This window comes from Macaca fascicularis, chromosome 1 (genome assembly GCF_037993035.2).
Source record: "Macaca fascicularis isolate 582-1 chromosome 1, T2T-MFA8v1.1".
In the NCBI taxonomy this organism is placed as follows: Eukaryota; Metazoa; Chordata; class Mammalia; order Primates; family Cercopithecidae; genus Macaca; species Macaca fascicularis.
In genome coordinates, this window is record NC_088375.1 from 172,055,304 (window position 1) to 172,067,820 (window position 12,517).

A 12,517-nucleotide genomic window follows, 5' to 3' on the forward strand; every position below is an offset into this window, starting at 1 on the left:
TTTATAGGTCTTTGACCTCTATATCCAATCAGGTAAATATTTGTAAAAAATAATGTTTTGTTCTAGCCAAAATTTATTTTCCTGATCAACTGTGCAATAACAAGTCAGATTAAGAAGTATATTAAAACTGATTTACACAATAATCATTTGCTAATTTGCATAATGGAGAAGGGTCTTCATGCTGAATCTTCTTAAGCTTATTTTATTTTTCTGAAGGAGATGTGATTGAGGTAGTGGAGAATTCTGATACGGCATTATAGTTTTCTCAAATGAAATAATCTGTGCAAAACAGCACTAGCAAAAGTGATATATCCATTGCTTATTGTTTTGCCCTCATGGCTGTCTTATTTCACTAGACTTTACATTGTGCTAAATATCACTCTGGAGGATAATGCTGACATGCTTTTTAGTTTCAGTGTGACCTAATAAAAGCACAGTCTGCTGCCCTTTATATAGAAGAGCTGTTTTTATGAACTTACAATTTTGATAAGTATTACGATAGCCAGCTTTTAGACATTACTGAAGAATACTGTTCCTCTGTCAGATAATTAAAAAGTCTTTACCTCTGTGCGTATATGTTAGAAACCTATAATCAGAAATCTTAATAAAAAGGTTAGTTGTAAAATATATTGACCTCAGAATCATGGAAATCTGCTACTTAATTCTAAGCATAAGAATATTAACCTTGGTTTAGGCAAGAGGATAAGAGAATTAACATTTATGGGTTTACTGGGTGCTGTGCATTTTATTGGGCACTTTGCACTCATCTCTTAAGATTTTAACAGATAAGGTATCTCAGGCTCAGAGTAGTTAAGTAACTTCTCTGAGATCCCACAAACCAAAAAATAGGGTAGTCAGGATTAGAACGTAGGGGCATCAGATTCTAAAGCTCTTATTTTTTTCAATTATTCTAGATGTTATACATTATATGCGCTGGTAAGTGGAAGACCAAAGGGAGTACTTTTGGTGAACTAGAAGTTATGAGGTATCTCTGAAACAAAGAAGATAGGTATGATTGGAATGTAAGAGAAAACCATAGTACAGAATAATCTAAGGAAAAGATACATGCAAAAGCTTCAGTAGTGCTTTAAGCTCAGAACCAGTGAATGCAGGCAATGGAAAGGGAGACTTGCTAAATATTGGATATGTGGTCACTTTGAAACCTCTTCCACAATGTGTGCTCAGTGACAACAGAGATATCTGCCTTTTTTTTGGATCAGTAGTTGTGGAGGCTTAGGCTAATAGGATAGTACCCAGGGTGAGCATGTCTTGGAGGAAGAAGGAATGCTCATACCCAGAAGACTAGGTACTGGCAGACTTTGCTTGGTGGCGTGATCTGCCCTTTCCCCACAGCCACTGGATATGGGCTGGAATAAGCAGGTACAGTAGTTTAAGACAGATGTGGGGGATACAAATTAAAAAATTAAGATAGAACTTGAAATTGCCAAGAATTTGATGCAAACCAATACACTTGAAAGAGAATTATCCAACTACAAATAAAAGAACTAATAATTTAGGAAATAGTTAATAGAATACAGCTTAAGACCTATAAGTGTAAATAATACTCTTAAATACATGAGAATAATGTACATGAGAATAATGTACATGAGAAATGTGAAAGGATATTTTAACCACATAAAAATCAATTAGTTATCTTTGGAAATTAAAATTTTGATTAGTGAAAAAATATTACAAACTCAGCAGATGGACATAATGGTGGTGTGGATGTGGCTGAAAAGTGAAGTAGCTATAAGATGAAGCCACAAAATTCTTCCACGATTCAGCACAGAATGATAAAGGGACACAAAAGTACTTCATTTATTTGCTTATTCAGTAAGTGTTTATTGAGAGTCTTACATGTACCAGGCACTATACTAAAGACTGATGATACAGCAGTGAACAAAACCAACTTTCTACCCTCATGGAGTTTATATTCTAGTGGGAAATGAGATTGTCGATAGACAATAAACCAACACAGGTAAATATAGACTAGATAAGATCTAGGTGAGTCAAGTGGAGAAAAAGGTAGGGTGAAGTAGATAGAGAGGGCCAAGAAGAGGAACAAATATTTTTATTATTTATTTTGGTTTCTATTTAGTTATTTACTTGGGACAAGGTCTCTCTCTGTTGCCTTGGCTAGAGTGCAGCGGGACAGTTGTACCTCATTGTTACCTTGAATTCCTGGCCTCAAGCCATCCTCTTACCTCAGCCTCCCTGAGTGTTGGGATTACAGGTGTGAGCCACCATGCTCGACCTTCTGTTTTATATAATTAATCAGAGGAAGCCTTACTGATAAGGTGATTTTGAGCAGAGACCTGAAGGAAGTGAGCCTTGTGAATATCTGGGGGAAGAATGTTATTAGGCAGAGGGAAGAGCAATACATGCAAAGGCTCCATATTGATCACGTGCTAGAAATGTTCAAGGAACAAAGAGTAAAGAGGACAGTGTGGCTGGAACCGTAAATGAGGGTGAGAATGCCAAGAAACAAGTCAGAAAAATAGTGATGTGTGTGGGGTTGAATGGGTAATTATTAGAGCCTTATCATAGCAACTGACTAGAGGATTGGATGATATAGAAGAGAGTATTGATCATGAATCATTCTTTGCTTTCTTGAATTTCATATTGTCAATTTTTTTAGGATAGAATTCAGTGGCATTCTGATTTATCAGAGCAGCTTACGTATGCAGCTTTACAAATTAAGACACTTGAAACATTCCGTTAAATATTAAAATATCTGCTTCTAAGTAATAACTTTCATATTACTATATTGAGTGTCTTTAGTTCTTTCTCTTTTGCGATTATGCTGTGATGTTAATATCATGTAATTGCTATTTTAATAGCTTTAGCAACAAGACTGGATGTGAGTAATTCATATCAAATGTGATTCTTTACTATCTCATGAATTGGGTAATAGCAAGAACTGTACCATCTTCTTGTAAACATTATTGTTTTGCTTCAACTAAAATATTCCTTCAGTTTGCTCTGTGAAGTGTTGAATCATGAACAATAATTGCGCTTTGATCAGCTCATATTTGATGTTCTTGGGTATTAGGTTGTTATTGGATTAAGAAAGAAGCTTGCATTAATTTAAGAGTTGTTTTTAGCTACCTGTGTATATATTTAATGTTAAGTAATATATATGTACACCATGATGGTGTAGATTTTGCTGTTTTTCATGTTATAAGTCTGTAGCTTTAGGTTAAGATCTTTTATAGATAATGAGAGATAGCAAAAAATTTGTTGGCTACTTGAAATTTTAAGATTCAGTGCTTTATATGTATATAACCTTTTAAAATTTATATTATTTTTAATTCAATGTATATTTTCTATTTTCTCATTTTATTCTTTAACCCAAGTTACTAGCTTCCCAAGTTTTCTTTTTACTGACCAATTCTCTGAATTGAAAGTACAGCTTAATTTATATACACGATTGGCATGGAAAGAAGGAAAATATGATTTGCTTTCGGAAACTCATACTCTACTGCTTAGCTGGGTTAAAGGAGCATTGAATGGAAATTTTCTTTAACCTCAATTGCTAGAATGGATTCGTATTACATAAAGAAATAATGCAGAAAACACTTGGCTTATTACATAATGATGCCCAAAAAGTGAGAACATTCCGAAGTTTGATAGTTGATCTTTATGTAACTTTTTTCTTTAATAGATACCATAAATTGGGAACAGGATTTAATCCCAACACATTAGATAAACAGAAAGAAAGGCAAAAAGGTTTGCCAAAACAAGTTTTTGAATCTGATGAAGCTCCAGATGGCAACAACTACCAGGATGATCAAGTAATACTTTTATTCTTAAATAACTTTAAGAAGTTATTTTAAAATAATTGTCAATTTATTTATTAATTAATATAATTATATTTAATGTTTTGCATGACAGGATGACCTTAAAAGACGTTCAATGTCAATAGATGATACCCCAAGGGGTAGCTGGGCCTGTAGTATCTTTGACTTGAAAAATTCACTTCCTGATGCTTTGCTTCCCAATTTACTTGATCGAACTCCAAATGAAGAAATAGACCGTCAGAATGATGACCAAAGGAAATCAAACCGTCACAAAGAACTTTTTGCTTTGCATCCATCACCAGATGAGGTATAGATGTTTGCATATAAAGAAGCAAATGATTATTAAAATCGATCTTTTGGGATTATGATTAATGTAGAGTATTTATTATAATAATGTAGGGGATAAAGCAACTGAAACATAGCTGTAATTTTTATAAATGAATACATTTTATACTAGTGAATTTCCTATTCTTAATGAGTAACTTATAATCAAATGACTTCTGTCTGTGGATAAATAGGTCTTTCTTTTCTATGTTCTATTGTGAAGACTAAAAGTATTAGATTAGTAAAGTAAGTTCTTAAAAAAAAGAGTTGGAATATGATAAGCATATTCATTTTGGTGTTGCTTTTCAATTTGTAGGAAGAACCAATAGAACGGCTTAGTGTTCCTGATGTACCCAAAGAACATTTTGGTCAGAGACTTCTTGTAAAATGCTTATCACTTAAGTGAGTATTTATTTATTTTACTTACAGCTTTTATTTTCCAGGATAAAATTTTAGTACTGGTGTAACAAAATCTGAGTAGATTTTATAGTTGTATTTGTGTCCTTTTGAGAAGTATTGTTCTACATGTCATTTTAAATGCTATTCAGCATTCAAACGTATATATGAAGCTGAGCCTACTGTGCTAAGCCTAACCTATTTATGAAGCTAAGCCTACTGTGTAGCAAACGTAAAGTCAACTTTTAAATTCTGTATATCATTTTAAATGCTATTCAGCATTCAAACCTATGTATGAAGCTAATCCCTACTGTTCTAAGCCTAAGATATATATGAAGCTAAGCCTGCTGTGTAACAAATATAAAATCAATTTGATTTTCCAGTAGGCTTTGTTTTTTGAAGATTTTGATACATGTAGTTTTTCCTTCTTGAAAAAACTTAGATCTGGTTTCTGCTAACATCATTGAGGTGATATATTTACATTCTGCTTTACGAAGTGCTTTCTCTTATTTCATGCTGTCATGTTAATATTATAAGTTTAATTGTTCGTTCCAACTTAAGAAAAAAGTTTCGATTCATAGAGCTTTCTGAAACAAGCAACTCATAGGGACAGACCATGTCTATGTCTATATATAATTCTGGAAATTTCTTTCCTTGAAAGTTAAGGCTTTGTATATTTAGATTTATTCAGAAACATGTTAGATAGATTAAGTGCATTGAATCTTTTGAATAGCAGGACACCTAACATCAGTTCTTACGTATAGTCTTGTTTTGTTTTTTAACAGCTTTATTGTGATCTAATTTATATATCATAAAATTAACCCTGTTGAAGTATACAGGTTAGTGGTATATATTCACAGAGTTGTACAGCTATCATTACTGTCTAACTTGAGAACATACTCATTATCCCAGGAAGAAACTCCATGCCTGTATTAGTCTGCCCAGGCTGCTATAGCAGAACCATAGACTGGGTAGCTGAAACAATAGAAGTTTATTTCTCACAGTTGTAGAGGCTAGAAATCAAAGATCAGGGTGCCAGTGGGTTGGTTTCTCATGAGGCATCTCTCCCTGGCTTGCAGATGGCTGCTGCTTGCTGCATTCTCACATGACCTTTCTTCTGTGTGTGCCCAGAAAGAGAGAGGTCGCTGGTATCTCTTCCTCTTCTTATAAGGATACCAGTTCCATGGGATTAGTGCTCCACTCTTAGGACCTCATTTAACCTTAATAAGCCCTTAAAGGGCTTATTTCCAATTACAGTCACATTGGGGGTTAGGGCTTTAACATACGAATTTTGGGGGATGATACTGTTCAGACCATAACAATACCTGTTAGTAGTCACTCCCCATTCTCTTTTTTCCTCAGCCCCTGACCATCACTAACTTTCTTTCTGTCTCTATGAGCTCACCCATTCTGAATATTTCATGTAAGTGGAATTATATGTGGCCATTTGTGTCTGGTTTCTTCATACAGCATAATGTTTTCAATGTTCATCTATGTTTTAGCATATATGAGTAGTTCTTTTTTTTTCTTGAGACAGAGTCTCACTCTGTTGCCCAGGCTAGAGTGTAGTAGTGCAACCTCTTCTTCCTGGGTTCAAGCGATTCTCCTGTCTCAGCCTCCCAAGTAGCTGGGATTACAGGCACCTGCCACCACACCTGGCTAATTTTTTGTATTTTTTGTAGAGATGAGGTTTCACCATGTTGGCCAGGACGGTCTCGGTCTCCTGACCTCGTGTTCTGCCTGCCTCAGCCTCCCAAAGTGCTGGGATTACAGGTGTGAGCCACTGTGCCCGTCCGAGTAGTTCATTTTTTTATATGACTGAACAATATTGCACTGTGTGGATACACCATGTTTTGTTTATCCATTTATCAGTCAGTGAGCATTTGGGTTGTTTCTACTTTGAAAAGAAACATAGCTTTATTGAAGTATAATTCACATATTATGTGGTTCACTCAGTGTATATTCAGTGTACAGTTCACCAGTGAGTTTACCCAGTTCACCAAGAATACAATCAGTGGATTTTAATATATTCTCAGATCTGTGCAACTATTATTACAATAAATTTTAGAGTACTTTCATCATCCTGAAAAGAAATTTCGTATTCGTTAGTAGTCACTCCCTGTTTTCCCCAACTCCTCCATCCTTAGGCAACCACTATCCTACTTTCTGTCTCTACACATTTGCTTATTCTGACTATTTCCTGTAAATGGAATCATGCAATATGTAGTCCCTTTTTTTTAAACTTAGTTTTTCATAGTGTTTTTAAGGTTCATGCTGTAACATGTGTCAGTACTATAATTTCTTTTTATTCCTGAGTGATATTCCATTGATGAATATGCCACATTCTGTTTATCTATTAATCAGTAATGATTGCTTCCACTTTTTGGCTGTTACAAATTAAGTTCATAATTTGTATATAGGTTTTTATGGGACATGTGTTCTCATTTCTCTTGAGTATATACCTAGGATAGGAATTATGGTTAGTATAGTAACTCCATGTTTAACTTTTGGAGGAGTTATCCAGACTGTTTTCCAAAGCAGCTGCACCATTTTACCACTAGCAAGTTAGGATGATTCTAATTTCTCCATATTTCACCAACATTTGTTATTACCTGTGTTTTTTTTTTTTTAAAAATCATAACCATTCTAGTGGGTGTGAAGTGTTGTCTCATTGTAGCTTTACTTATGATTTTCTTGATTAATAAAAGTTACAAGTTTGTTATTTCTCTCTTAGAGAAATAAAATATAGAATTTTTTTTTTTGTACAACTCAGTTTTCTTTAGCTTTTGTTTGTTTGGCTCTCATTAAGAATTCTAAAGTAATAATTATATACATCTGATTTGTCTATGATAAGAAAAGTCCAGGTTTAAAGTGAGGAAGAACTTGAGGTCACAAAAGTTCAGAAAGAGTCAGAAATGATAGCTTTAATTTAGCTCATTATAGAAACTGATATATTTTTGAAAATTGTTTCTCTTACATTTTGTTCCCTAAGAACAGCCTTTCTTTATCCTGGATGAGAAAATTATTTCTACTATTAAGAAGACTATTAGTCAGTAACATAGTGATTTATACATTCAGGGGAATATCTTCTAGGCATGGTCAAGTTGATATGAATTTAGCCAAGAAATGCTAAGAAATCATAATTTCCCAGGAGTAAGTGTTCTGTAGCTAATTTTACATTAGGGCTATTGCTCTTACTCGTTTTAATGGGCTACAAGGAAAAGAGCTTGGCATGCAAGCAGGATAGAAACACTCCTGCATAAATGCCTAACACCAGATTTCACGAGAGTAATACTAGAAATGGTAGTGATATTTGTTTGCTGCAACTTCAGCTTTGGCAGGGAAAAGTCAGACAGGAAACAGGAAAAAATAAAAAGAGAAAACTCTGAGAATTCCTAGTCATAAGCTTACCTACTATACGTGTGGCTCAAAAAATTCCAAGGCAAAAGTTTAAAGTGATTCTAGGTTTGCAGTGGCCCTAGGTACCTGGCAGAAGCATACATTAATTAATTGTTTTTAGAGGAATTCACTTTAAAAATTTAGGCCTCAAAATATTTCTACAGATAAAGTTTCAGCTCCAGTCATAAATCAACAAACATGGCAAAACAAACTGCAGACCTGAAAAGGACTACCAGTCAGATTTAGAATATAAGTACTTTTAATATATTTAAGTAAATAATTATTTTAAAATATTATAATGGAACAAGAAACTGTCAGAATTGACCAGGAAGATTTTGAAAAGATTCATGTGATCTTTTTCAAGATTTTATAATTGAAATTATAAATCCATTTAGGTGGGCTCAACATAGATTAGATAAAACTGAAGAGTGAATAAGTGAACTTGATCATAAAACAACAAACTTATACAAAATGTACACAAAGATGTAAATAGATGGAAAATAAAGTGATATCAACAAAAAGTCTAATTTGAATTCTAGAATGGAAATAACTTAGGGAAGAAGAAAACAGTTATTAAAGAGATAATGGCTGAGAATTGTTCAAAATTTATGAAACATAGTAGTAACTCTCAATTCTGGATGCCTAGTAGGATCTAGGAATAATAAATAAAAAGAAATTCATATCCAGACTAAACATAGTAAAAATGGAGAATACAAAACCAAGAAACTATATTAAAAGCGGCCAGAGAGAAAAAGAGATCCTATGCAAAGATATTACAATTAGCCGTCAGGCGCAGTGGCTCATGCCTGTAATCCCAGCACTTTGGGAGGTGGAGGCAGGCGGATCACGAGGTCAGGAGATCGAGGCCATCCTGGCTAACACAGTAAAACCCTGTCTCTACTAAAAATACAAAAATTTAGCCGGACGTGATGGCGGGCGCCTGTAGTCCCAGCTGCCCAGGAGGCTGAGGCAGGAGAATGGTGTGAACCCAGGAGGCGGAGCTTGCAGTGAGCTGAGATCGCGCCACTGCACTCCAGCCTGGGCGACAGAGCGAGACTCCATATCAAAAAAAAAAAAAAAGAAAAAAGAAATTATAATTAGGCTAACAGCTGATTTATCACAGCAGCAATGGAAGCCAGAAGACATTGAGTGTTATCTTCAATGTTGTTAAGAGAAAATAACTGTTGACCACAAACTTCATACCCAGTAAAATTACCTTTCAACAAACACATTCTTGAAGCAGTTAGTTTTTGCTGCACTGTAAACTACCTTAAGATGTAATGTTTTAAAACAACAGATGTTCAGTATTTCTCATGATTCTCTGGGTTATCTGGGTAGTTCTTGTAGTTTGGGCCAATTTGGTTGGGATTGGATGATCTCTAAAGGAGTTGTGCATGTCTGGTAGTTGGCAGGCAGGTTGGTCTAGGAGTCTCTCGTTTATGTATTTGGCAGTTGGCTTAATGTCAACTGGGAAAGTAACTATGCTTTTCCCATTGTTCAGTGGGCTGACCTGGGCTTGTTCATGTAGTGGTAGAAGGGTTTTCAGAAAAAGGAGAGTGGAAGCTGTAAGACCTCTTTGTGGCCTTGGATTAAAACTCTTACAGCATATCATTTATTGATCAAAACAAATCACAAGGCCAGCCTGAATGCAAGGTATGGAGAAATAGACTTTTCTTAATGGGAGGATATGCAAAGAATTTGTGTTCATTTTTTGAAATCTGCAAATGATGAGGTAAATAACTTTTTATACTGATAAAAATTGTTAGTGTTTTCTAACAACATTTTATCACCAAAAATGTAACTTCTAAAGGAAGTACTTCAGGAAGAAAGATTTTAGGTGAAAGAAAGAATGATGAACAAAGAAAGAAATGGAAAACAAAGATAAACCTGTTTTTGCTGTAATAGTCTAGTTTATGAGGTTAAAATAATTAAGATAGAACTAAAAATCAATAACAATGTATAAATTGGGGGTTGATTAGGGTTAAAACATTCTAAGATCTTATTGTTTGGGAGAATAATAAAGATATCGATTAATATTTTAAAACTTAACTATGTACTTTAAAAGTTCTTGAGTAACCGTTACAAAAATAGAAATGTAAATTATAGGCAAAGGAGAAAAACTGGTTTGAAAGTGGAGCTATAAGTCAATTCAAAAGAAAGAAGGCAGGAATGGAAAGACACTTAGAAAAAGGAGCATAGGCCGGACACAGTGGCTCATGCCTGTAATCCCAGCACTTTGGGAGACTGATGTGATGAAACCGCTCTCCACTAAAAATACAAAAAATTAGCCAGGTATGGTGGCATGAGTCTGTAATCCCAACTACTTGGGAGATTGAGGCAGGAGAATTGCTTGAACCCAGGAGGTGGAGGCTGCAGTGAGTGGAGATCATGCTATTGCACTCCAGCCTGGATGACAGAGCAAGACTCCATCTCAAAAAAAAAAAAAAAAAAAAAAAAAGAAAAAGAAAAAGTAAACAATAAAAATAAACTGCTAGAAATGAATCCAAATATAAGTCTTAAGAATAAGTGTAAGTGGACCAAACTATCCACTTAAGAGACTGCATTAAAAAAAAACCCAGTTACATGTCTTTTATTAAAAAACAGGCAATCCACATAAAACATAAGCACCCAGAAAGGTTGAAAGTAAAAATATTTATTAAAATTAATTAAAATTTATAAAAAAATTATATTAAGATATAATGGCAAATATTAACCAAATGAAAGCTGAGGGAACAATATTAACATCTTACAAAATTGACTTTAAGTCAAAATGGAGGGTCAACACATATTGATAAAATGTTCAAAACTGTACTGTAATTGTTTGTAAGTAAATGTGAAAACACACCCAGTTTAGCCTTTCCCAGGCAGCTGCCAAAGTTGGGGGGGGAAGGTCCTGGTGCTTGAGGCTGAGGCTATCTCCAGATTGCCCAGCAGCCATTGTGGCCAAGCAGGTACTGCTGGACTGGAAGGTGGTGATCATGTGTTGTGAGGGCATCCACATTTCTGGCAGTTTCTACAGAAACACATTAAAGTACCTGGCCTTCCTCTGCAGGTAGATGAACACCAATTCCTTCTGAGGCCCATACCATTTCCAAGTCCCCAACTGCCTCTTTTGGTGGACCATGTGAAGCATGCTGCCCCACAAGACCAAGTGAGGCCAGGCTGCTTTGGACCACCTCAAGATGTTTGATGGGATCCCACTCCACTATGACAAAAAGTGAATGGTGGCTGCTCTCAATGTTGTGTGCCTGAAGCCTGTGAGAAAGGTTGCCTACCTGGGGCTCCTGGCTCATGATGTTGGCTGGAAGTACCAGGCAGTGACAGCCACCCTGGAGGAGAAGAGGAAGGAGAAGGCTAAGATCCTCTACTGGAGGAAAAGACAGCTTACAAGGCTACAGAAACAGGCTGAAAAAACATGGAGAACAAAATTGACAAATACATAGAGGTCCTCAAGACCCATGGACTCCTGGTCTGAGCCCAATAAAGACTGTTTATTCCTCATCCTTGGCCTGGCCTGCCCTTCTTTGATTGCTGCCCTGGGATGTGGGGGACCCAGGAGGGGCAGTCCAGGTGCCATAGGCAGCCTGGGACGTAGGAAGCTGGGGATAAGGAGCAGACCTTAGTCACTGCCTTTTTATAAGGTTACTTTAAGCCACTCTAAGAATTGTGCAGACATAATTTGTCTATGACCTACTTGTTCATGAAAGAATTTTAGAAGATCAATAGTAGGAACAACCAGCTACTTTGGTTTCAGTAGTAGTAGCAAAAGAGAGCTGGAACACTGTTTGGAGGGAGACTCTACCTTGTGAATAGGGCATCTGTTTTTACTTCCCACCTGGTCATATGCTATACTTTGTAGCTGTTAGAATGTGAAACAACACTTGGAGGACAGCATGAGTTTGCTGTTGTACAGAGGGTATTTATAGACACATAGACTAGGAACATGTGCGACCAAGGGGTTATAAGTGTTGCCCTTGCTCCTTCCCTGTATTTTGTGATCAGAATCAAATAAATTATTTTTAAAGGGAATAAATACACACACATACACACACGTAATTTTTTCTTTCTTCTTTTTTGAGACAGTCTTGCTCTGTTGCCCAGGCTGGAGTGCAGTGGCACAATCTTGGCTCACTGCAACCTCCACCTCCCAGGTTCAAGTGATTCTTCTGCCTCCACCTCCCTAGTAGCTGGGACTACAGGCACATGCCACCACACCTAGCTAATTTTTTGTATTTTTAGTAGAGATGGTGTTTCACCATGTTGGCCATGTTGGCCAGGATGGTCTCCATCTCGACCTCATGATCCACCCACCTCGGCCTTCCAAAGTGCTGGGATTACAGGCTTGAGCCACCGCGCCTAGCCCACACACTTAATTTTTAAAAGACCTAACAAGTAAGTCACATCTTATTAGTAATGTCTTACAGTAGGCCTTTGGTGATTAAAAAAAAATTTTTTTCATTGTTGTAAGTATTCTCAGCATTTTAAATAAGTGAGTATGTAGAGTGGTACATTTATAGTGAATAAAAAAATACCTTTTTTGCAGCATAATAGCCATTGAGTATTGCTCAGCAAGTAGCATTTCTTGAAACATGCCTATG

General features: G+C 35.9%; 1 protein-coding gene and 1 pseudogene across 18 annotated transcripts in view; both read left to right on the forward strand.

Annotated features, from left to right (window-relative positions):
* DOCK7 (dedicator of cytokinesis 7) overlaps nucleotides 1-12,517 on the forward strand; it is a 228,671-nt gene that overhangs the window by 33,396 nt on the left and 182,758 nt on the right. For all 18 annotated transcript variants that reach the window (XR_012419326.1, XM_005543186.4, XM_005543187.4 and 15 more), the window contains exons 5-7: nucleotides 3,665-3,794; nucleotides 3,895-4,107; nucleotides 4,441-4,526. Coding sequence is in view for 17 of the 18 variants with exons in the window: in XM_005543186.4 (XP_005543243.1) it covers nucleotides 3,665-3,794; nucleotides 3,895-4,107; nucleotides 4,441-4,526 (429 nt within the window). In the remaining variant the exon portion in view is untranslated. The remainder of the gene's footprint in view (nucleotides 1-3,664; nucleotides 3,795-3,894; nucleotides 4,108-4,440; nucleotides 4,527-12,517) is intronic.
* On the forward strand, nucleotides 10,753-11,531 carry LOC141407916 (large ribosomal subunit protein uL13 pseudogene; annotated as a pseudogene).